Source organism: Elaeis guineensis, chromosome 12 (assembly GCF_000442705.2).
Source record: "Elaeis guineensis isolate ETL-2024a chromosome 12, EG11, whole genome shotgun sequence".
NCBI lineage: Eukaryota > Viridiplantae > Streptophyta > Magnoliopsida > Arecales > Arecaceae > Elaeis > Elaeis guineensis.
In genome coordinates, this window is record NC_026004.2 from 8134942 (window position 1) to 8161672 (window position 26731).

At 37.3% G+C, this 26731-nt stretch overlaps 2 protein-coding genes and 1 non-coding gene across 3 annotated transcripts; 2 read left to right on the forward strand and 1 right to left on the reverse strand.

Annotated features, from left to right (window-relative positions):
• The first annotated feature begins 2875 nt into the window (after positions 1–2875).
• On the forward strand, positions 2876–6211 carry LOC105055529 (uncharacterized). Its single transcript, XM_029267490.2, has 3 exons — positions 2876–3428; positions 4382–4922; positions 5754–6211. The coding sequence occupies exons 1-3, from the start codon at positions 3024–3026 to the stop codon at positions 6068–6070; spliced, it is 1263 nt and encodes a 420-aa protein (XP_029123323.2). The 5' UTR covers positions 2876–3023; the 3' UTR covers positions 6071–6211.
• A 1035-nt stretch (positions 6212–7246) lies between these two features.
• On the reverse strand, positions 7247–15063 carry LOC105055438 (proteasome subunit alpha type-2-A). Its single transcript, XM_010937248.3, has 11 exons — positions 14857–15063; positions 14697–14773; positions 13406–13470; positions 12089–12135; positions 11412–11487; positions 10814–10881; positions 9207–9276; positions 8767–8852; positions 8502–8564; positions 8345–8410; positions 7247–7479 (listed from the first exon to the last, which is right to left on the reverse strand). Exons 1-11 carry the CDS (start codon positions 14895–14897, stop codon positions 7431–7433), a joined length of 708 nt encoding a protein of 235 aa, XP_010935550.1. The 5' UTR covers positions 14898–15063; the 3' UTR covers positions 7247–7430.
• Positions 15064–17969: 2906 nt separating this feature from the next.
• LOC105055528 (uncharacterized) lies at positions 17970–25588 on the forward strand. The gene is made up of 5 exons (XR_012135864.1): positions 17970–18175; positions 18293–20803; positions 20919–20979; positions 22196–22379; positions 22863–25588. It is a non-coding gene; the product is annotated as an uncharacterized protein (transcript).
• The last annotated feature ends 1143 nt before the right edge of the window (positions 25589–26731 follow it).

A 26731-nucleotide genomic window follows, 5' to 3' on the forward strand; every position in this document is an offset into this window, starting at 1 on the left:
TCCTTCTTGTCTCTGCCAGCCACCTCTAAATTCTATCATCTTAAAAATACCGTCTACACACCATCTACATAAAAGGATCACCATAAGAAATGATTCCTACCATCTCTTTCCGAAGGTTATTCAAACAAAAAAAAAAAAAGATCCCAATGCTAAGAGAGCGATGGTAGTGTCAAACAGAAGAAGTCAACTATGGCTATGAGTAAAGGAGGGGAGGCTACTGGCATCAACCTTAGCAATTGACGTGACCTATCGTCTCAACAACCAGGTTGGGATCATCACCAATGACCATGGCATTGCACTGCCCTACGGTACATTACCTTCGCCCACAAGAAAGTGGCTCATTGGTGATGTAGTCGAGAATTAGGTACCCATGAATCCTAATAACACCATTTTCGTTACCAAGCACCTCGTCACCGTCACCTCCTTCCAGTCAACACCAATTTAAATGGCTTATTTAAAAAATATATTAAATATATTTTAAAATATCAATCAAAAATAAATAATTATATGATATTTATCTAAACTGTTCAAATATCTTTAGAATTTATCTATTCTTAGATGATTAATCGTTCGTTATCACCACTTACAACTGATGAGAAGCATTTTGCATTTGAAGAAATCTCATCCATGATCCTCAGATAAGGTCACCAAGGCCCTCCTTGCTTACTCCATCTGTCCATTGATGATCGATGCCATCATCAACATCATGGTCTACTTCAATAACTCTCAAAGTAAGAATGCCAAGGACAGCTGCACCATGGCCAGCCTCAATATCATCCACATGATCAACAAGTCCCTTATCACCATCACCTATGGCCTCCATAAGTTGCATTGCTTGAAGAGGTAAAAATAACTTTTTTATCCTTTTCATTAATACTTGTGGAAAATTTAAATAAAAATGTAGCTCTCTACGGTGCAGACTAAATTTAAATTGTTTTAAAGATATTAGTGCAAAAATATATTAGTGTTTCTTTTGTATTTAAAATGGTAAATTTGTATTGTCGGCGGTCAAAATCTAACTACTGGGATATCATTACAAAAAAAGACAATATAAGAGATATATAAGTAGATATTTTAGAGGGCAAATATACAATAACCATATTTGTAGGGGTACGTATGTATGCATGTATACATGCAAAACCTCAAAAGTTTACCGGTAAATATTAGCTGAAAATTCTAAGCTCAAATGCAATCAATATTTGTGTCCATAAGAAGATACCAACATCAAGTGAATTTTCATATTCACAAACCATTTGTGATAATTACACCTTCAAATTAATTCTTGCTCATATTTTGAACTTGTGAATTGGATTGAACCAAAGATTTGGGGGTCATTGGTCAATCATATGTCCAAATCTTATCCTCTCATATCCTGATCATGTGTGTCTCCTTCTTCTAAGAAGATGAAGACCTCCATCCATCCATTCAATATTCCAAACCCTCTTCCTTCCTCAAAAATGATATCAGTTCTAATCAAAAAATGTTGCAACATGCTTAAACACCATTCTACCTCCCTTTCGGCCTTCGACACAGTTTTTTATGAAGATCATGTAAATATATATTTAGTCCCATATCGATTATGTATTAAATAAATCTTAAATATTTATATAAATATATAAAATCTAAATAATGCTTTCTAAACTATCTTATGAATAGCCCTTCATGCTCATAAAAAATTATTAAATAATACTCTATAGTTAGTCTTTTTTGTGTAATTTAAATAATACTCTATAATTAGTCTTTTTTGTGCAAGGTTCCAGATTGTTATACCGTCTCATGATTGGCCCATTCTGTCCCATCTTAACACTGCTCGAACAAATCATCTCACATTCTTGGATCTCGCAGCGTGGACCTTTACAATTTGGCCACCTCGGTCCAAGGCTTCATTCGTTAAATATCACTGTCTCAACCGATTATTCATCTTGCTTAAGGCTCCCAGCCCCTCTTTCTTAGTCCAAGAAAAGAAGAGACGGGAAAATAATCAGATTTAGACCACTTGATCCCCTTCCTTCAAAGAGAGAGGCCATCATGTCAATTCTCTTACAATAAATTTTGAGATAAAAGGGCAAAAATTCCTTAGCCAACTTTATTCTAATAATAACAAACCTTAGCATCAATTCAGCCTAAATCACGGAAAGCCCCAGAAAAGTTGTTCCACTAAATGACTCTTGCCCATAACAGTCCTGTAGTGGAAAGTAAAGTTTCAAGCAACTAGCCAACATAACTTGCGTCATCCATTTGATCACCTCATTTTACCCTTACCTTGTCTTTTGTATCTTTGAATTCCTTGGTATTAAAGATAGTGCTGAAACCTACATCCACATAAAATTAACGAAATCATTGATTCATTTCACATCTAATTCCTAGTTACGAGTGAATACTCCTTCTTTAGCTCCTCCTTCTTTAGTTTCCTGTTTTTTTTTATTTTTTGGTACATGCATGCGGTTATACCATTCTAGTATGAGAGCAGGTTGAGTAGTCTATAAAATAAATATACAAAGACCGACGAACAAGTGTTCTCTTATCTCCAATTCAATCTCTAGAATGCTCTACCACAAAAAATACCATCTAATATATCACACTGTTCGCCTTCTAATAAATATACCGGATCAATACTGTAGCAGAATGATAAAAAATAATCCAGATATCACTGAAGAGCAGATGTACCTACAGCAACTTCATATTGCCCTCTTAGCTTCGCGGCAACTTTTTCCAAATACTGCCACACTTCACAATCGTTATTTCCATATGCTCCCTAGCTAGCTGTTAGCTGCAGCTAACTACCTTGTATTTTTTTGAGCAGCAGTACCACGAATAATTTGTTGGATCACAAAAATCCGTCACCGCACCGCCTGAAATGAATCTGAGCAAAGAGGAACCGGACAGCAAACTTTATAGGTGTCTTCCATTCCCCCCTATTAGCGTCATAAGCCTGCAAGTAGAACAAACAGAAGTGGCAAACCCTCGAGCTCTAAAACCAGCCGTCGCTCTCTTGTTCTCCTTCTCTTCAGAGAGAGAGAGAGATGGCCTTGGTGACGGGCGCGGCCATGGACAAAGGCCTCAGGGTGAGGCCTTCTGGTGTCAGCGGCGTCATGAACTCCATATTTGTTTCCGCGGCAACGAAAGCATCGAAGATGCTCGTGGCCGCCGCGTCGGCGGCGGTGGCCACCGGAGAAGGGGAGAGGTGGCAGCCGATGAACACGGTGCGGTACCTGGTGATGCTGACCATTTGGGCTAACGTCTGGGTGCTCCGCATCGTAACGGATGTCTTCCCTCCTCCTCCTGCTGTTCTTTCCCTGCTAGATTTTGGTGTTGAAGGATTGATTGACAAGAAGCAGCAGTCCTCCTCTACGGCCATTGTTTTGCATGGAGGAAGTGGAGGTGGGCTCCGCGCATGCACTACAGCCATAGGGAGAGCTCTCTCGCATGTAAGTCTAGACCGTTTGCAAATTATTAAATAATAATTTATGGAAAACTTCTGACAAAAAACTTATAGTTTACCATTAGGAAATTGTTCTTGGGCTATGGAGAGAGAGTTTACTAATAACATCTTAGATTTGATATGTTTCTATGTAGCCTTCTTTGGTGCTTTCTTTCTTTTTTTTGTATTGTATACGAGAACAGATACAAATTGCAATCTAATAGAATTTTATCATGAATGAGTATGGATAGTAAATACATATGACACCTATTTCTACCATCCTAACATTATTCTCAATGTTTAAAAATTATAAAATTATTATTTATTTTTTTACATTGTCAAGTAATCTTTGAAATAATTTGTGCTGCAAGAATTAAGCAATTATTATCCTATTATTTACAAATCATCTTGAATTTTTACTCACAAATTACTCAGTACTAATTCAAGAAAGTTATAACTGTGATACAACATGTTATTGTTGTTGGTGTTATAACTTTTGTTCTTCTTGATAGTTCCTCCATATCATTGTTCTTCCATCTCCTATGCAGGACCGACCCTGGGGCAGGTCGAATTGAGTGACCCTCCCAAGCCTCAGGTTCTATATTGATGTTCCAATAGGATGCAAAGATGACTTTCTACATTATTATAATAAAAAAAATAATTAAATAAATTAATGATGAGTTTTATACGTTGCTTAACAAATATATTTATAAAAAATTAATTTTTTAATAATAATTAATATTTAAAATATAGTAATTTTTAATAGAGAAGATGTTTTTTTATTTAGTTCCAGGTCTAAAAAATGTTCGATTCTGCTCCCATGTTTGCTTTCTTGTAACCATGTATGTATAGTAATATTTGTTATCCAAACTTACGATGAAACTCTCCATAACTTTTTACCAAGATTATCTTTACCACTAACTAAAAAAAAAAAAAATCCTTCTCTGGTTTTGTTGGCAGATCTTGGTGATCCTGAACGAACTCCCGTCGACGTCGACAAAGTACGAGTTTGTACTGGCGATGGCGGACAGAATAGTGACGGAGAATGTCCAGCTGGGGCACGGGGAGCTGCTGGAGGTCAACCGGGCCGTCCTCGCCTCCGGCTTTTCCCGCACCAGCGAGCTCCTCTGCCGCGCCCTCCAGCGCTCCTCCTCCATCACCGCCACCTGGCCGTCTCGCGTCCTCAGCCTCCTCCCCCTCGGCCCCCGCCTCGCCGCCTTCTACGACGGCCTCCGCCTCTGCCTCGGCGGCCTCCTCCCCCCCGCCGCCGCCGCCGCCGGCGCCCTCCGCCCCTACAAGTCCCACCAGCAGGTGACGGCTAATGCGGACGAGTGGCTGGAGGCGGAGAAGCTGGCGCACGAGCTGCTTTGGATCACCAACAAGCTGAGGACGTCCTCGGCCCTCGGTGAGGCGATCGTGCGGTGGGCGTTCGCATCCGGGCTGGCCTCGCTGTCGCTCGCTGCTCATCCCAGGGTTCACTGTCCGATCGTCAAGATCACAGGTGAGAACGAGATGATCAAAAACACCACCATTTCCTGACCGTTTGATTTGTGTATCTACAAAACCTACTTGGAAGTTGAAGAATATTCAACTTAACGTCCTGACTTTTCTATTAATAAATAAATTCATAATACAAAACTCATTAGAAAAAAACATGAATTATAGGAAGCGTCTTTGTATTTGTTTCCACTGTTGATATATGTTTCTTGGATTTCAAGATTAACAATAGTACCCAGTAGTTTTTCACTTCTAAAATAGCAGACTATGATTATCAAACAAGACATATCATGAACCTTTGGAAATAAAAAGTTCAAAAATCATTCGCCTACGTCAATTTTTCTTTTAGTAAAAATCATCTATTAAGATGAAAAATGATCATTATTCCCCTTAATTTGTCTTTAAACAGGATGCATGCTAATATTTTGTGTGTGTTTAGAAAGTCATTGGGTGATATTGTTCCACTAATCCCCCATAATAAAATTTGCTTGGTTCCACTAATAGAGAATAAATAGGAGGAAAAGCAAGTGTCATTGATATATTGATAGCATCTTTTGGCAGAAGTTGGGTAGATAGATTGATTTCACGTGTAAGAATGTAGAAATCAACAACAAAATAATAAAATGTTTGAGTAACTGTACATAATTATCCAGAAAGATTATTATTCCATGCTATTGTTTGAACGGCAAAGGCATAATTATAATCTTTGATGATGCTCAGATTTGTCTCAGATATTATCTTGTACCATAATGACGTTTCACACGGGGGTTATAAAATGCAAGAACCCTCCAATTTTGAGCTGCTTACACAAGATTGGGTGGGTCCATGATTGCAGTTTTGTTACTCCGAGAGCTGGCACGTGGGGAGTGGGAGGCAGCGAGGGAGGTGACGTTTGGGATACTGGCGTTGTGGCTACCCCTGCTATGCTACGCTAGCCACGGGGTGACAAGCCCGGTGCTATCGGGGATGGAAAAGTGGGAGATGGAGAGGGTGATCGAAGACCTCATCGCCGGCCTGCCGTGGGACGACCAGGAGATCATCCTCCGCAACTGGCTTGAGGACTTTTCTGCATCCGACTCTGATTGGCCCAACCTCTCGAGGTCATTCGACCGGTGGTGTCGGTATTCACGCAAGCTTCTTTGTAACACTTGATTTATGCATAGAATTCGTTATAACAACATTATGAATGGTCAGGAGGACATCATGTTTTAGTGCTCATAATTATTGATAGCTTGTGATGCATGATAAAAGCAGTGCAAGACTGCCTGCCATGCTGTCCTGTGAAAGTAAGGATATGAGATATATGATTCCCTCAGAAAGAGTTGTCACTTTTTATTTCCTGTCTTTTGTCAAACCAAATAGCCAGAACAGGTGCGACCATGGCTACAATGGAGAGGACCTAATTAAATTTATAGGAACACCGAACCTGGAATAACTTTGTTGGGTTTCAGATTCAGATTGCATGTTAATCAAAATCCACTCCTCATGATTCACATGTAGTGCGCTTATAATCAATATATGCTAGATATCAGATCAAATGCAAACACAATGCAAATTTTCTATATAACACTTTTTGCCTCCATTTTGTAGGGACCGGAATGCTAAGAAAGCCAATAGCCCACCCCGAACTGAAACTAGCCCTGATGCTATATGATATTTTCCGTCTTTTCCGTGGGTCCTGCTCCTCCAAGTACCATGCTGTGGGTCCTGCTCCTCCAACTACCATGCTGTCTTGCTCAGACTTTCTTTGGATCATTCCAGGACCGCCTATCCACCTGGAAGAAGATGCCCCACCACCAACCTCCATCAAAGGTTGATGGAATTATTCTTTTTGCAACGAATAGCATCTGCCTCCTATTAACTCTTCCCAATTTCTGCTTCTCTGGTATAACCCATTTCTACCCTGTATTTTATAAATTTGAGATGAGAGGCCAACTTAGCTTCCTTCCTGATACTAAAATAATTAAAAAAAACACTCCTCTCACATATCAGCATCCCATTACACCTGTCATCAAGACGTTAAAATAAATCCCCAACACAACAAGGGATTATAGAAGACTAGAATGTCACATACTTCAAGAATAAACCTTGATTATAAGATTACTCCGTTATATCCTGGGGGTCATAGATTTGAAGCATGAAAACATTCTTTTCGCGTAGAATAAAGCTGCGCATATCTAACCCTCACTAGACGACCTTGTCTGAGAGTATGACATGCTTTGCACGTCCTTTCACATATGCCCCACTTGTCATATGGCACAACAGATATAAAACTTATGATACCGATAACCCTTCTTCAATCGAACACATACCCAGCATGGTAAGATATTTTAGGCAAGTCCTTCTGCAGGTTATAACTTCAGTTGTGCAGTATCAAGTAACGAAACCATTACAACTTAGAGAAATTTGGAGCGCAATGGATGAAACCCGAAGTCACAAACTTGAATGTTTAAAAAAATTGTACACATCAAAACAATTCAATATCCTCAGCTGGATACAGGATTTGACAAAATCACTCCACTTCCGCCAGGTAATCATCAATCTCAGCTGGAGTAAGTACTCTGCAGCATAAAATGAAATATAATGAGTAAGACATCAATTATAAGAACATAGAAACACTACCACCCTGCAGCACGTTCATTCCTTTTTGCATGCAGCAAGGTATGACCACCCTTTGGTCCAGATGCTTACTGCCTCCCCATACATCAATCACAACTTTTGTTGATTAGTAGCTATGCATAATATTACCGTCAAGATGCATTTCTCTTACAAAATTTATTTATGCTATGTTTGTCACTAACTGATGAACCGAAAAAGCAACTGAGTGAGAATCAGCCGATCTGGGCACACTCCACCCAATTTATAGCTTTTCCTTGCTCTTCCAGCATCCAAACATAGCTTTGGCCAAGGCTTGATGAACTTCAAATGCACAAGTGCTATGTTTATAACAGTACTTTTACACGTAAATTCTGACAGTAAAAGAGGGTATGGAGGCATTTCTAATAGGCATCATAAATGCCAAAACTTCTCCATTTTCTTCTTCTTCTTCTTTTTAGAGACCTGGAGGAGCTAAATCCCCACTTTTTAAACGAACCCCATCCCACAGGGCAGAAGCGAGCACTCGACATGAATTAGTATCAAACCCCCATCCTCTTATCCAACGGGCAAGAGGTAATATCATACAAGCAAGCGCCTCATGGCACCGCCTAACTTTTCTGTAACTCTACTGGCACTAAATTAGATTGATGTAGCCTAACCAGTACATCCATACCAAAAGATGCACAAAAATAAGATGAACACATTTTACTTGGTTAAACAATACGAACACTGCAATTCTATGCATTAGACATGATAAACCGATAACATCACTTAAAACATTGAAACACTTGAACAACCATTTGTCAAACAGAAGTTGAATAAGCATACCTGAATTTACGGTCAGCACCAATAATTCCAATTTCAATGTTCTTTCCTGAAATTTGACCTTCAAACCTACACATTTTGCAATATAATTCATTAGCATCACAGAAGAACAAGGTATTTAATGAATGAAAAATGTTTCCAATGAAGCATATGAAAATACCCTTCTTTAAGAGTCAAAATGGCAGTATGGACAGCATCATCAAGCTCCATATCATCAGTATACCTATAATAAGAAGAAAGGTTTCAACTTGTGATCAAGGAATAAAAGCAGATGCTTGCAACGGCCAGGTATTCCTCAAGCAAGGAGAAAGCATGACAACAAACAAAGAATTTCAGAGATGAATTAAGGTTTTCTAAGAAAGTGGTGATGGAGGTTGTCTATAGCTCTAAAGGGGATTATGGATGAATCAGCCAGCACTAGGTACCTCTTTTCAAGAAATGTCTTTGCATTGGAAACGTTTTTCCCCATCGCAGATGCTTTCCAAGCAAAGTAAGAACCTGATGGGTCAACCTAGAAAACAAGGTTCAAAGAAATAAGAAAAAATAAGATTTGAATTGTCACATCATGTTAATAACAGTACACATAAAAAGGTGAGAAAAAACAAATGAATGCGAGAAGCTACATGACTTGCATGTACCTATTAAAAAAGAACCAGATGCAGATTAAGATCAATTCATGCGACAAATCGTCAATTTAAGATGTACATACATATTACTATAGGAAAAAAAATATGTTACATTGATGGATCCTAACAACAGGCAATGCACCTGAAAGAAATTATTAGAAATATCATGCACTAATCTCAGAACCCCCTACTGATGGTGAAACAAGTTAAAAAAAAGGAAGGGTAAAATGCCAAAATACCTGATACAGCTGTGGACCATTGTCATCATATCCAGCAACAAGCAACGAAACTCCAAATGGCCTTACACCACTGCAGGGGTTAAAGAAAGGGAAAAGAAAAGAAAGCATGAATTATAAGAATTATCATATGGCCTTCTTTGCAATAACCAGACAATCAGAGTTTCAAGCTGGCATATCTGATTGTGCACCTAAAGTTGGAGTGTGAGACTTAAACATGCCCATTTGGAACTTATGGCAAGGAAAGCTTGGTTTTTGTTACATACATGTAATACCTATCCATACAGGTGGCATTGGCTATATGAATTTTCTGTGATTTATCCGAGTTTGAGAGCATAGACCATTGGCTCTCAACCTGACAGCAGCCATTTATAGAATCCTGATTATATCCTGTGTTACCTGGACACCAACATCCAGCTCCTAGAATCCATGCCAGATACATACCCAAGTTGGATATGTGTCAAATACTTGGATACTTGTTAATATTTACTAATTACAGTTTGTGAAAATTGGTGGAGTTAATTCCTCCAACAATCAGTTCAATCCGCTATAATGATGTTCAAAATGAGCATTTCAAAGATTGGTTAAGGATGCAGTTGTTAAAATAATTTTGTAAACTGTAACTGGTCTAAGATCCTTAAGCTGATTGGAATTTTTAACAACTAATGTTTTTTGATATTTCTTTTACATGATACTCTATATATGTATGTATGCATGTGCGTCTGTATGTACACATATGTATGTACATAATTTTATGTATATATATGCTAGTTAAAATTACTTTTCTACATATCATTGTATCTCTTTTTTCTCCTCTTGCCAAGTACAACATCTGGACATGCGCTCAAATCCGATTCTCGTGCCCATGTTCATGCAACACCGGTTATGGCAAATTATAAATAAAAGAGGGACCAGCCATGACACATAGAAGGCAGTCAACAAGTATGGATACTAACATGCAAAATAAGCTTCAGAATTATGAGGAAGCTGAAGAAGGTTACCAAAGTCTTGGAGGGAATCTAATCAAGATGGAAAAAGGAAACTACATCTAAAACAAAAAGTTAACTAAAGTTCAACTTTGCTTTCACGCATTTGCAACGAATAAGTCAACATCTAAAAGCAAAAATTAACTGAAGTTTCATGCATTTTCAAAGAACAAGTCAACAAGTTTAATTGACCTGGTAGAAGATTTGACATACGACATTGGTGAATCAGAATAAAGAGGAATCATTCAATTACCACATACAGTGAATCTCATAGTGTTTTTGATAGAGGTAATATGACCCCCCCCCCCCAACCAAAACAAAACAAAACAAAAAAAAGACTTTGCCACAGAGGACTGATAGGTATAGACTATAATTAAAAATTAAGGTGATAAAGGAAAGGCCAATAGCCAGTTCCGGTGCAGCTTTAAAATGTGAAATATTGGGTTAATAGTTGATTCATATGTCATTGTCAACAAAGGAGGAGATAAGGTCCATAATTTAGTTGCAAATATACATCTATGGAAAAAAATCATCTTTGACAAACAAATAGGCTTGTTATCATTTGCTAAGAATTGGAAATTCTGATATGTATCCTTTGGCTAAGCAACTCAAAAAATAACATACCCAGATTGAGTGAACTCCTGCATAACAGCTGCAGTTTCCCTAACAAGTTGGGTAACTGGTATAGGCTCCTGAGATCATGAATTCACAGCAACTATCAGAAAGCATGAAATAACAATATAAAGCAAGGACAAATGCAGAATTATTGGCATTCAACAAAAGTCCGGAAAGGACAATAAATAACAAAGAAGCTTCGTACAGACAGGTCCTCCCTGTCATGCATCCATTAAAAAATAGTAATTTTTTTCCCATCAGACAGCAAGCAAAATGAAGCACGAGTCTCCGTTGACTGATTGCCTTTCAATCTATTTGTTTGCCGAAGTGTAAATTGAAACAACGTCTGTGTTCAGGGAAACTATTTCTCAAATGAGTAGTATAAAACATATAATATACGCTTTTTTTTGTTTTCTGGTAAGCAGCATATAAAATATGCTTTTGAGGGGTTTAGTGATAAATATGCTACTACTATGTGTAGTGCAAATAAATAAATAAATAAATAAAATGCAGAATGTTCATGAATCGGAGGGAGGAAAAACCATAATGGAAGTAGTTGGACAAATCTTGGTGCTACGTAAATAGAATAACTTTTAGCTGACCAGACCTTATAGAGTCGGTAATACTGTTGTGCTTGCTTTCTGCTTTTTCTCACAAGAACACGGGAATCTGGGCCCATTCCACTGCATAGAAATAGACAAACAATTGAGAGAAGAAAATAAAATTAATGATGGCATCTAATAGACAAGGTGATTCTGAAAAAAAGCTCACAAATACTTAGCAATAGAATGTTATGAGCAATAGCATATATAAAGGTGATCAAGGAATCCCCCGTTTCAAATCTCAAGGGAAGAGATGTCAGCATTCTGCAGGTGTCAAATTAACAAATCATGTGAATTTCATCACGGCATCGCACCAATGGACTAGTTTGCATTCGCTTTACTAGGCTCGTGTAATGTCACTGATGCGCAATTTAGAAGGAAAAACCACTAACAAAGTTTCTGACATGCACCTTTTTCAAAAACATTTATTGATTCAACGGCTTTTATTATTTATAAAATTAACAATTACTACAACTATCACCATGGGACATGATGACTATATATCTGGAAGCATGCTAAAGGAGTCTATAAACAGTTATCATACAAGAAATTCCATGATAACATCATGTATAGAATCAAAGTTCAGAATCAGTTTGGACGTTACATAATATTTAATATCCTAAACAAAAGATAAGCAACTTAAATAAACAAAGGAATGAACATCATAAGTGGCACATAATACCTGTAAACAACACCAATGTTCGTTGTCATCAGCTGAATCTTTTGCACCTACAGTCAAACAAGTTTAAATCAAGCTTCCATGTTCCAAAGAAAAAGCAAACATAAAGAGCTTATTGATAAAGCTGAAGGTTTAACTGCAACTCTGCAAGGAAACGTGAATGATAGAAAGAAAATAAAAAGAAGGAAAATCGCCAGATGTTGTAATCAGAAGCTAATAAAAAAATATACCAATTTAAGCAGATGTGAGGAGACTTGTCTCAACAAAAACAAAAAGCTTCGAAGCACATCCTTCATTAGTCAACAAAATATTTAATTCTGAAAGGAAGTGTAAAAACAAGGCTTCAACCAAACATAGTAGATCCCATATAACTAGACTACCCATATTAATTCGTCAAGCATTACTTGACAGACTCAAAGGAAAAAATATGTTGATATCTGTATTACTACTTCCAGTCATTATCACTTAGACAAGAAAATTTTAGAAACGAAATTGAACGTAGAGAAGCATCCAAATCATGTACCTCTTGCATCTACAGAAAAGCATGTGTTGACTTGCATGCCCCCAAAACCAAAGGTCCTAGAGCCAACCAACCATTTCAATGGGAAACTAAACATTCTCAGACTAATTAGAGTCCTTAAACTTTCAAACTGCCCAAACAGCTCTTGAGCTTGGCCAAAAGTACAGCCAGCAAGCATTACCTTCACCAGCTGGTGAGCATTTGACCCTTATAGATGTCATAGAAGAGGGTGTTAAGAAAATAAGGGTGTCATTGGAGAGCAAGGTGGCATAAAACAGAAAGCAATGGCAAAAGACTAAGGATACCGAGGTATCTTAGTCTCACTAACACAGACCTCTAAGAGATGCTCCAGGGAGACCTGCACATCTTCGGGCTGGCCTACTCAAATGCCCTAAGGCTCATTAATAAGTCATGCATGAGTCTGAAGGTGGTTCCCCAGTTATAGGAACTTAAGTTTGCAGGCAGTCATAAAATGACTCTTCATGATGAGGTCCAAAATTTAAAATCATGATGCAAGTCCACCACGCAACAAACAATCAACCAAAGTGAATCCATTGCTTTTCAGTTTTTACTTTTTACTTTCACTAGAAAGCAAGTTAGCAAATATACAAACCAAAAGGATGCATAAAAAAGTTAAACATGTTGAAACATGAAAATTACTGTCTTCCCAATAAAGAAAGGTTAAAACCATCTAGGGTAAAACAGCTTGGGATGGAGAAAATATCAAATGAAGTGAACTTTGCTACAATCACATGAGGACAACAAAAGTATTTCCAGAGGTGGAAGTGATGTGTGCTTACAGATGTCTCATCCACCAAGATGGAAGGCAATTTCTTCTCAGTTGCAATAACAACTCCATTGGCAGCTGCAATCACCACCAATACAAATATGATAACTTTAGATTTTGTGTATAAGAAAATCTAAGATAACAGACATGTGAGGAAAATATGAGGAATTGCATAAATCATGCTTAACAACTAGTTAACTTTTAGTTTTGACCAGTCACTAGGATTCCAACACTGCATCACCTCAATCAATTTAACATCTAATTATATAAGCAACATCACTTCCATCAAGTATAACTAAAGAATCTAAACCTGCTTCTTGTGAACTAATGAAACTCAAAATTCCTTCACATCAAAAACTCAGAACTGTTCACCCATTTTTGGGAAGGAAACGTCCAACTAGAACAATTGATAGTATTCCTGCGCCAATACCTAAGCCCCTCAAACAACGACATAAGAAGAATAATTAATGTCAATGGCATGACATGGCGTGTTCAGAAAACAATCAAGAGGAAATAACATGACCCTTCAGTCTAACTGTCAAACTATCTCAGATGTTGTTTGGTTCTGGACAAGCGTCAGGTTTATTGGGTCTATATAAAGGGTTATGAACTTATCTGGTAATTAAAGAAACAGATTTTTTTTTTTTTTAAAGATTGATTTAGGAAAACAAGAAACAAATGTGGATAAGTGACGATATCTGCTATCAAAATTTACATGTTCTGTTATGGCATATATCCCCAAGAAGAAAAGTCTGCAAAGAAGAAATTAGGAGGCTACAATCTAGATAGCAATAAAATAAACGAGAATAAGATAAATCCTCGTCAAAATTTGAAATATCTGAGCAAGCCAAAATTGCGATAATTCTTAGCTATGAAAATTCAGGTCAGCATTCTGTGTGTGTGTGTGTGTGTGTGTGTGTGTGTGAGAGAGAGAGAGAGAGAGAGAGAGAGAGAGAGAGATTTTCCTTATGCCCAGAATAGAAAAAATCAAGTCAGAAAGAACCCTAGTCCAGTAGTTGGCACGCTCCATGTAACGCAAACTAAGGCTCTTTCTTGACAGTTTGCTTGGGTGCAAAACTTACCAAACCTAGACGGCCAAAACCAAACAACTCACATTCACTTTAACCCAATGCTTGGAGACTAAACTATCATAGGCCAAAAAAAATCGTTGGCCAAGGCTATTTTATATCCAATAGTCCATAAAAATCGTTTGTTCAAGAAGAACAGCAGCGCAAACACCGATCTACCCCAGCTGGTGTGATCAAAAGAAAGGGGGTGAATTCATCCAAAGAGGAAAAGATTACCCTTGATTCCAAGAGATGTTTGGCCGGATCCGACGGCCGTCAGAGCGTGCTCGATCTGCACCAGCTTCCCCGAAGGGCTGAATCAAGAAACAGGAGTTAGGATCTGGGGATTCGAGGGTTTGGGAGAAGGTAGGAAGGAAGTGGAAGGAACGGTGAGTACCTGAAGGTGGTTAGCGAGAAGGAGTATTGAGAGTCTCCCATCGCTCAATGATCGACTCTGTGAGTGGAGCGATCGACGAGAAAGAACTGCTGCCGAGGGGAGGAGACCGGGCTACCTGCGAGAGGAGAAGAGAACCCTTGCGCAAGAAAACCCGAACGGGCAGCAGGATGGGGTTTTTGTTTGCTATTCCGCCAAAGGCGATGGCGCACGTAATGGTCTTTGATGCCACGTGGGTTTATTGGCGAGACTCGACAGGAGATGGTTTGATGGATGGCAGAGATTCTTTTGATCAATGTTATTTAAAATAGATCGAGTTTTAGAAAATAAACCCTGATCCTGAGGAGCTTATGTTTTTATTTTTATTTTTTATTGAAAAATAGTGCTGAGAGACTAGAAAACCTTTTTACGCACCACAGAAACTTTTTGACGACAGATGACAAGAAACAATTGATGCAACCTCGAGATAGTTTGGAGCCCCACATGTACGGATGGGAATGGTTAAATGAGTTAAATCATGATCCAACCCAATTATTATATATGAAACAAATTTAATGATTAAAATACCTAAATCAGAATCTGTTGTATTTAACAAATAGATGTATTGGCCGTTTATAATCTAAATCTATTTACGTCAGATTTTAACCTATTTAAAGTGGATCAGTCATGAATTGGATTGATAGGTTGGTATAATTGCTATCTATAAAATTTTTAAAAATAAATATTTATTAATTATAAAAAAATAAGTTAAATTTATTTGGATTTTTTTAATAATATATTAGTATTCTTACTATATAAAAAATAATTTTTTTTGAATTCTTTAATTTTTCAAGATATATTCTGATAAGCCAATTATCGCAAATTATAGGGATAACAGCGGTGGCCTTGAGAAACTTCCTGACTTAGTTAAGGTAGTTTGATAAATTGACTAATTTGTTAATCTAATCGAGACATCTTGTAATATCTAGCTACATTTATTTGACCACTCGATCATGTTGAATAGATTGAAATATAATGAAAATACATGGATTAATTTGCTTTATAGCTATAGCACAGGGGCAACAATGATTAATATGCTGGATAATGGTTTACTATGATTGTTTTTAATTGGATGAAACCAATCATAGCCATAACTTAGGTTTATGAATAATAATGACAAGCAAAGCCATGGGACAGTGCCAGTTAGTTTAGATTGCAGTCTCATTAAAATAATACAAAAGAGACGTGACAACAACGAGCTAGTGAAAGATGCATGCATTTGAAGTTGTGGTGGCCGTGGTCATTCTTTTTGCAATTACATTTTCGGTTTTTAGTGCTGCAGATTTAGAGCTGCAATAAAATAAAATTTCATATTTATTTGTCCAAGTGATTATAAATACAATTTATTGTACTATTAAAATAATATTAATTATATCTTTATCAATTGGTGGACTTAAAGTCATCACAAAGATATCTTTAAAAGTCTTTTAGTTGTATCAAAATAGACTCCAAATGTTGTTTGCCTAACATAATTTTGGTGAAGTTATAGCAGTAATACCAGAAATGGGTCATTCATTTAAACTAGTTGCAGTTATCCAAACGCACCTTTGGCCCATGGTGTTTGGCTCTCAACAAGTGGATGATGCTTGGATAACGCTATATAATTTTGTTATATTTTATTACAGAAATCCTGGTCCTCTTCGTCAAGGGCCCGACCATGTCTCTATTTACATAATCTCTCTCATCCACGTTATATAATACGCAGAAAATAATTTACCGTGAACAAAAAATAGAAGTTTAATAAATGTGGATATTACTTGGATCTGATCTAGTGGACCGCGCTGAATCCCATGGTGCATAACACGCCACATTACCCGTTGAATTTCCCCAATTCTCGATTGCGCGTGATCCACCGTGCATATGCTCCCAGGGTTTCATCGGTTCACACAATATTTTTTCTAGAGGTGGCAATCAGATCAGATCGAATATAAACAAATCGGATCATATACGGATTGAATTAAAAAACTCTGAACGGAGATCCGATTTATTTATTAAACATGTCAGATTTTAAAATCCGAACTCGACCTATTTAATAAAAAGATTATACGATCCGACTTGTTTACAATCTGTTTAAAAAAAAAAATAAAGAAAAAAAACCTACTCTATCTAACCATAAAAAAAGAAAAGAAAAACTGCTACTCCACCCGACCGTCCCTCCACATCTTCACCCTCACAGGCCTCATCTACTTCATTCGACCATACTTATCTGCATCTCCTCTCCTCTTATGTATAGAAAATCTTCTGACAGTGCTCCTCACCGTGGCTCCGGTCGAAGGAGATATGGTGATCACAGTTGTCGTAGTTTTCTGTGCTCCTTTTCCATCTAGAAAATTCACCGACAACGTTTCTTACCATGGATTCAGTCAAAAGATCTGGTGACTCACTGGTGGCATCAGTGCTTTTGCCCATGTCGTCGTTGTCTCACTTGTCGGACGTCTCCACCTCCCTGCGCTCGATCATCTCGAGCTTACATATCAACGCTCCCACACCTCCCTCAATCTCCATCCGATCATCTATGTCACGATTAGCAACCATCGGCCATCAATTGACATTGTCTTCGAAATAGCAGCGGTGCAAAAGAAGAAAGGGAGGGGAAGAGCCCTAGTGGGGTTTGAAATTTTGAATAATAGTAGGAAATCGATGAAATACAACAAGTAGCGTGGAGTGTCTTCTACCATTGGATTTGATCGTGGGATCAAAGCAACAAAAAAAAAATCATGCTTTTTTTTTTTTTTTTTAAGGTTCCCATTAGCCCATCATCCGATCTATTTAGACGGTCCTATCGATAATATACCAACTAATTTGATTCAAAAATTAAATAAATTAAATAAATTAAATAATTATTTAAAATTTAAATTTAATTTATTTATTAAATAAATTGAATGGATTATTGATCAAATTTTATTTAGTTTAAATTTAAATTTATTTATGATTGATGGATCACGAATCAAATTGGCGGATGAGATGATATTTTGTCACCCTTGACTTCCTCCGCTTGGTGGGCTACGACTCGAAAGTTCGCCCAAGCGTGTGTAAACCCTCTTTTTGTGTTTACGAGAAAATACGTACAAACGCTTCTGAAGCCTTGTTCCCGGTTCCCTCCCGTCCTCGACATCAAACCCATCCCCGTTCTCTGGCGAGTCTCTCCTTCCTCCCCCTCGACCCTCCCCCGCATCCACGGTCTATTCGAGCCCCGCTTTCTCCACCACCCACGGCGAACCCTTCTCTGAGCTGGTTTTACGTTCCGAGATCTCCCTCGAGTTCGTCATCATGGACGGTGGCGGTGAGTTCTATTTCAGCTACTTCGATCTCTCACCAGCTTCTTTTCCGTTTATCTCTTGGCTAACCCTAGAAAGATGGCAACCAGTTGGTAGTGATTTTGTCTGATGTACATGCTCAGATGAAGTCTCGGCCGTAGTTATCGATTTGGGTTCTCACACTTGCAAAGCTGGTTATGCCGGCGAAGATGTTCCCAGGGCAGTGTTTCCCTCAGGAAGTATTTCTTGAAGTGCGATACATTGTGTATATTTTTGCCGCAATTTTAAATTCTGGTACAATGTTGTCACGTTTTATACTTTTTGCTCTTTGGAAGGCCACTTGCGATCATTTTTTGTTCGTTGGCATAGTTTGGTGATGTGTCAGTTGAGAAAACGGTGAAGTTCAAGTTCCTATTTATCTCTTCCTTTGGGTCTTCAAAATTAATTATTAATGTACTCTGGAAACTGTGGTGTCTAGAGATAAATCTCATGCAAGGTTAGTTGTTTTGAAAAGGTCTACAAAACTAATATTGATTAAGATTACTATTCCTTGGGACTATCCATTTGATGCAAAAGAGATAATTGTTATGCATCATTATATCCTTCAGATTACATTCAATTCACATTCACAAGTTATACTTTGGCAACTCAATATTATTTTCCTGATCTTCATTGCTTTGCTACCTTACTTGGATTAATGTATTTTTGGCATCAATGATGATGAATTATTTGGTTTTCCTCAAGAAGAAGAAGAAGAAGAAAGAAACATAATTTCTGCAGTACAACGATATTAACCTGTTTTACATTTTTTAAAAAATATTTTTTTTAGGATAACAATTCAATCTGGATAAATAAATATTTTTACTTATGACAAAGAATATGATAATATAATTGTGTCTGATTTGATGTTTGGAAATCTGGCCCATGCTTTGTTTTGATAAATGCTCTGCACTGTTAGGTAGTTGGCTCAATTGATCAAGTAGAAGATAACAATGGTGTCAAGTCTGAGAAGGATTCTGAACCTACATCAGATTCAAAAAATGGTGTCGAGCCACCTGATTCAGATAAACCCAAGGCAAAACGGAAGTTGTATGTTGGTTCTCAAGCCTTGGGATATAGATGTGACCGTATGGAGGTCAGCCAGCTAAGAGGCTTATGCTTGCACTTCTGTACCTTCCAAAGATTGATGAAATTTGATTTATTTGCAAAATTTTGTTAGTTTTCCTATGACAGTAATGTTTATTAACATTGATTAGGTGGAATCACCTATAAAAGATGGAGTTGTTGTTGATTGGGATATTGTTGACAATATATGGAATCATGCTTTTAGGTATGAGCTGTGTCTCGTGCTGGTCTAGCTAGCGTCTATGATGTCAAAGATGAGAGCTATTTTTTTTTTCTCTCTTTTGTCTTTCATTTTCTGTGCTTCATCTTACATCAGAAACAGATGTTATGAGCTTGCAATCCATAACTTTTTACATTAGCCCACACTTTTTATAAGTTTGGTGCATCATACAATGCACTGGAATAATTTTCATTAGGGTATTGTACAATAACAAAGTGTGATAGATGTCCTTCATGGATGATTGTGTCCTTACCTTGGTGTTAAATACCCGATCGTTCCATGTTGTGAAGAACAGCCACTGCAAGCGGCTGCATTTTAGCATTTAAATGCATATTGCTATATGCCATCTTTTATATACAACAATATCTTTATCATTCATGGCGCCACCTATCAGCATTATTACCATGCAGATTTTGTCTCACTTTATTCATTCTGCTGTGCACGCATCAAGGTAAGCTGCTGAATGTTTTACAGTAAGTCAAAAGGGTGGAGAATTTTGCACATCTATATGGTTTAGTGGCCTCTTATTGTTGTCGTTATATTGTAATCCATGCTTTATAATTATTATCTTTGAAACCTATTATCTGATATATTAGATTTATTTACTCTCTTGGTCAAATGGTTGCAAGTAGTGATGTTTGCTGTTTGCAATTTGTAACTGCTGTTATCTGGAATTTGTAACTGCTGTTGGCCAGTCTTATCAGTACCCTACACAGATACATGATGTCCAATACACTATAGTAGGCACATGCTGCTGACTGAGTTTGTTTACCTTTATGCATATTAGTATGCAAAGAACCTAATCCCCCTCCCCAGCATGATGTCCAATACACTAGCTTAGGCATGTACTGCTGACTGAGTTTGCTTACCTTTATGTATATTAGTATGCAAAGGACCTAATCCCCATCCCCTGCACCTTCCTCCTCCCAGTTTTAGTAAGAAAAGCTTTCCCCCCTGTGATCTTATTGTTTAGATTTAGTGGAAAGGAACCGAGCATCCAATTTACTTATTGGTGGATAGCTCAGATGTGTTTGCTGGTTTCAGACTCATTGTTACACCCAATAGTATCTGAAATGGAGCTTATGCCTTAAGCATGGATCATATCACAACTAATTAACCACCATGTCAGTTCTGTGAAGGATCTTCCCAAACACACCGACTAGAGAAGCAATTTGGTTTGAGATAACTATGTGAAAAATGATTATGATGACTGCATTGTGTTTCACAGGGAGCAGTTATTAATTGATCCCAAAGAACATCCAATGCTGCTTGCAGAGCCATCTTGTAATACTCCACAACAAAGAGAAAGGTGATCTGGTTCCTTATGATCTATAATTCACATGGGACTGAGATTTGTTATTTCTGTATTTTTGTCAAGGTGCTGGATATGCATGACTGAAACCTTTTCATTTAATGTATAACAGGGCAGCAGAGCTCATGTTTGAGGATTACGAAGTTCCAGCTTTATTTTTAGCAACAAATGCTGTATGCTATCAGTCCATTCTTCATTTAGACACTTGACATGTTTATTAAAGCATTTTGTAGGCTTCAAGTTTTCTCCTACTGGTTAGCATATGACCATGGTTGTTTGACTATATTAACAATGGTTGTTGGACTATACTATCTTTGACTCCCAAGTTCTCACATCTTTTGCATCTGGGCAAGCTACATCTCTGGTTGTTGATAGGTTTGATCTCCATGCTTGCTGAAATTCTTTCATGCTCTCCTTTCATCAACATTTTCTATGTCAGGAGCCATATTCACATGCATCGACACTTGAGTGCAATTTTAGATTTAATGTAGTCAGCTATTATTTTCCCCAAGTCTTGTAATTTTATTTCTTATCACAAGTTTCTGTTCTTTCATTATATAAAACTTTCACTTTGGCTTTTCTTGTTTTAAAATGCTTGCTCTCCTTATCTACAAAGGTCTCCTAATAGGTAATTGAAAAATTATGCCATGTAAAAGCAGCTGTATAATGAGACACATACCATTCATTCTAAATCCATGTCTTGGCTGCAGCTTAAGTGTTTTATGCAGCATTCTTGGTAAATAATTTGGTTGCATATTTTGGTAAATGTTGGTGTTGAATCATGTGACACTGACTCATCCATAGCATATATTCACCAATGAACAGTAGTATATTCTCTATGCTTGACCCTTCCTGGATGTTGCTGTGGGATAAGCATCAAATCAAGTAATCTGCTGCTACTTGGTCATTAGAGCAGTGGTGGCATTCTGATCAAAATTATAGAAGCTTATTTCCAGTTTATTGAAATTGTTGGATATAATGTTTGATCTTCGAAATCTCAATGGATAACTGAAGCCTTGTCTTAATTGATGAGAAGTGACATGAACTGATTTTGGCCAATGCATCCTATCCTCTTAAAATTCTTATGCTATTTTCTGGATTTATAACCATTATTAAGAAAAATTAAACTTTTTTTTTTTGCTGCCTAACTGTCATATCTTCTAGTTCTTAATAAAACACGGTTATGAAAAACATCCAAATTGTACTTCATGGTTATCATTTCTGGCTTTCTATTGTTGGCAACTTGTACATGTTGTCGATATGCTACTTATGTTTCGAATAATATTTTTGAGCTGGTGTGGTTGTTTTGTGGATGCCTATCTTTGCTATTGGAATTTTCTTTATTGCTTAAATACAAGACTAGCTCTAAGAAACAGTTTTCTAATGCAGTGGGCGCGGATCCACAACTGTTGCTGCTGTACATGATGGTTATGTTCTTCAAAAGGTCTTCCACTGCTGCCTGCGACAAAGTAGCTCAAATACTTGTCATGATGTGCGCAATTCAACCACGTCTCAGCCATCTCTGAAGCTTGATAGCTAACAACTCAGGAGGCTTGAGAAAGAGTTGATGGAGGTAGAATTTCACCAGCGATCACATCTCTTGAATTTTATGTTCTTGTTACTAACAAAACATGCAATTGTCAAAGGAATTAACTTGTAGTCACCTTTTAGAATTGCTCTGTCTTGGCCTTCAAAAATATTAGCAAAAATATGAGCAAAACTTTTTAAAATCTGATATATTTTCTTTATTTTGTTTAACAATATTCTATTTTCTCTTTATCCTCAAATCTGAAAAACATTTATTACTTCTGTGATGAGTTAACTCAAGTTGACTGAACCTTAAATTGTCTTTGGCTTTTATTATTTGCATATGTTGTGTATTCTGCCATTTTCTTTTCTTGATTGTGTGCTAAGCTTTCAAAGGTCAATATTTGTAGAGGTAGTGGAGGAAAAAAGAACTGATTTCATGAACAATTGGATCTTCTAGTGTGCGGTGGTGACTTTTTATTTCAATTTGGATTTACCATTCTGATTTTCATTGCATTATGTCCTTCAGGAGGCTCCTCAAGCTGCATGCATTAAGGTATTGGCAAGTGGGAATGCAATAGAAAGACGATTCAGGTCATATTTTATTGTTTACTGTTGAAAACCATGAGTTCATATATCATTTGATTTATTTACTTGTGTCGCATTTTCTGTGAAAGTGTCGCATATACAGTTAACAACTGCTGCAGCCTATTTTACTTCTATTTTTTTCGAGCTTATCTGTTCTTTATATGCGTGTATCTCATGTATCTATATATCTATTTTGGAGTTGGATGGGCTCGGAAGTTGGAACAGCTTGTATAAATTCCTCAAGCACAATTAAGCTTCTAATATTGTAGATGGCATTATAGAGTTTTGAAGCTGCATCGACTTATATTGGTGCATAACTTTCCCAGATCTAATACAGGTCATAGTTTGAGAGTTTGCCTAACTGATAATTGAAGCAAATGTTGCTATGAAATATAGATTTCCCAAAAAAGTTTGCATTGGATTGGATGTGGGGTTTCAGAGAGTGAATTTTTATGGTGATGTGATGGTTAATGTCAATATCCTCCATTTGTTTGTAGCAAATAGCAACCTATTTGTGCAAGACACTTTGTGAAAAAGTTAATGTCCCTTAGAGCATTGTAAGAACCTCTATAATTGAATTTTGCTAAGGGGAAAATATGCTATCTTCTCAACCAGAGATACTTATCAAAGAATGAGAGGGGAATCCCTCTGGACATCAACCATAGTTGCTGCACTTGCTCTAAACACTTATCCTCCATGATGCTCTATCTTTTGAATGCTCCTATGATTTTTAGTTCCCACAACTACTTATTGCTACCATGACTTAAGGTAAACCCTTTATTTATCTTGTGCATTGACCATCATGTTGATCTTCCGGTATTTTAAGCCGCATGCTGTATTGTCCTGGTTTATAAGTTCACCATCCACTAGCGCAGAAGACCTGCTTGTTCAGCACATTAGTTTATTGAAATCAAGGAATTGAACCTGCTCTTCAGTTTCATTTTAAATCTTAAAATAGACCTTTATGTTCAATTCTAAAAAACCTAAACAATGTCTGGTTTTTCTTTTTCTACAACATTAACCCTCCTGCTTCTTACTTTGTTTCGAAGAACTGGTAGTCTGATATTATTTCTTAATGGTTTTATTAGATAGTTGGTGAATGCTTTGCATGGCTTAGTACATTTATGTTTAACTAGTTTGACTTGCACATGTCATCTGACATTTGATATGCTCAACAAATCTAAATAATTGTAAGTCTTGTTTGTGTGCAACACATGCGTGATGAATCACCACTGTACATTGGCACCTTTTATAAGCTCCACTAAATTTTACTTCTTGCGACTCTTGGAGAAGGTACTTTCTCAGAGTCATTATCCAGAGCTAGCAATCATCAACGCACACCAACCGTAGGCTCAGTATCTGATGCTTCATAGTTGAGATGAGGAATATCCCAAATGTACCTTGCTTCACTTCATGGTGGTTTGTGGTTACATTTGTTTTTTTTTTTTTTTTTTTGTGTGTGTGTGTGTGAAAAGGCATGCAGGATGTATGAATTTTTTTGGGGCAAGTGGAGGTCATGCATCTGCATTTATCCGATAATTTATATACAAGTTCATCCAGGAGATATGTTTAGCGATTCTCATCAGAAACGTGATGGTCTTTATCCAATAGTTGTTTGTCACTGTTATTATGGTTTGCATCATATAATGTGTGTGTATGAATAATCATTACAGCGTTTGGGTAGGAGGAAGTATTCTGGCATCTCTTCGGTCATTTCAGCAAATGTGGTTCTCCAAATCAGAGTGAGTTTTTATTTTTGTTCTTTTTGTTTTAAAAGAAAAGTATCACCTTCCATTCTGTTATTACTTGCAAGCACCAAATGGTTTTTGGAACCATCATATTTTCAGAGAAGCTTGTCTACCTATCATACGGAGGTAATTCTTGTATATAAGTGGTTTGACAGTTATGAAGAGCATGGGATTTCATATATTCAGAGCAAGTGCCCTTAAGAGGTACAATTCCAGGCAAGCATCATGGCATGTTGACAACATTCTCATATCGTAGTTCTGATGGGCTGTAAAGAGAAGAATGGTACCATCTTTGTATCTACTGGCCTCCGTATTGCATGCACCAGGTGCAATTGGACCGCATCAAATCCTACGGTGGATAACACGCCATGCTACCCTTTGTATTTCACCAATTCCAGATTGCACGCTATCCACCGTGCATATGCTTGGGGATTTGCCTTTGTTCACTTGCACCTAGTGCATGCAATAATTTCTCTATCTACTGCTCTTTCAGTGCCCAACCTGGGGTGGTACTTCTTGTTCTCTGATGACAATTTCTACTGACGATTGAAGCACTGTACTGTTACTATCAATATTTTCTGATTAATCTGTCATCATCCAGGACCATTATTTTTTCTTGAACGTAGGAGAAGTATGCAATTTTCTTCTGCTGCAACAGTTAAACAGTTTATAGCAACACGTTTTGTCTCCTTCTGAATCTGTTGTCGCTAAAAAGTACTTTGCCTTTGGGGTCTTGAATATGCGACATATATTCGCTATATCCTTCTAGCATGAACCTTGTCAAGGAAGGTGATTAGAGCCTCTTACATTACTCATTACGGCTGCTTACAGGAGCCCTGGTGAACTATATGAAAATCTGGTACTCTCATGCTATAAATGCCCGTATGTAGTTTCTTAATTGATTTGCAAAATGGTCATGTTTTAAATGCTTGACAATGAATCATCGCTGCATTTGCGTGTGATCTCTGTGTTGCTCATATTCTATGTACCCAAATGTGAAAGAATGCAACATCGGTAATCGGTATATAACCTATCCATGAATATATTTTTTCGTGCGTGGTCGCCTATGAGTAAACAATGGGAGTGAAGAAATCTTCTGTTTGGGGGAACCTGAGATTATTGAATCCCAAAAACCTGGTAGTACAAGAGAAATGAGAACCGAACCTCGGCCATGTTGAAACAATGACAGCTTCCCAGTTTCGAAAATCTGGCGAAAGCGCGGAGGCAAGGAGAGGTCGTTCACCACCGTACTCGCGAGTTTTGAGGAGAGCGAGCTCGTGATGGTTTGGTTCGATCAGAAAGGAAAGCACGAATGCTAGTTTTCGATAAACTATCTTGTAACACTGATCTTCTTGTTCTGGTCTTTAATGATTTAGATTATTTAATTAGGTAGAGTGGAAGCAGAGCTTTTTGTTGAATTAAGAGTGGTGAATTCTTAAATTTAACGACATTGAGTAGATACGTTTAGATAGCCTTAAACAGTAGTGCATAGGTTCATTCTTGAATTCATTCATATTCAGTGATACATACCAAAAAGATAAGCAGACGGTTGAATTTCGAATTCAAGTATTTTAGTTGTTAAATATTTAAAAAGGGAAGCTCATTTACCAAAAAGATTGGGGAATGCCATCAATTCATAGGACCTCTAATTCAATCCTTTTTTTTTATATTTGCCTTGTATACTACGTGTGTTTGAATTCATCTAAATTCTGGACGGAAATAAGTGAGGAAATAAATCCCACCACGACATTTATAACATATTGTTATATGTATCTACATTTTCTGGTTTCCTTTAATTATTAGCATCCAGAACGGTATTATAATTGTTTTATCAAAAAAAAAAAATGTAATTGTTATAAATCCCACCACGGCATTTATAAGAAATATGTGAGGAAATAAATCCCACCACGACATTTATAACATATTGTTATATGTATCTACATTTTCTGGTTTCCTTTAATTATTAGCATCCAGAACGGAATTATAATTGTTTTATTAAAAAAAAAAAAATGTAACGATTGACATGGCTTCGTTCTCGTACGTTTGCGAGCTGCTTAAACCA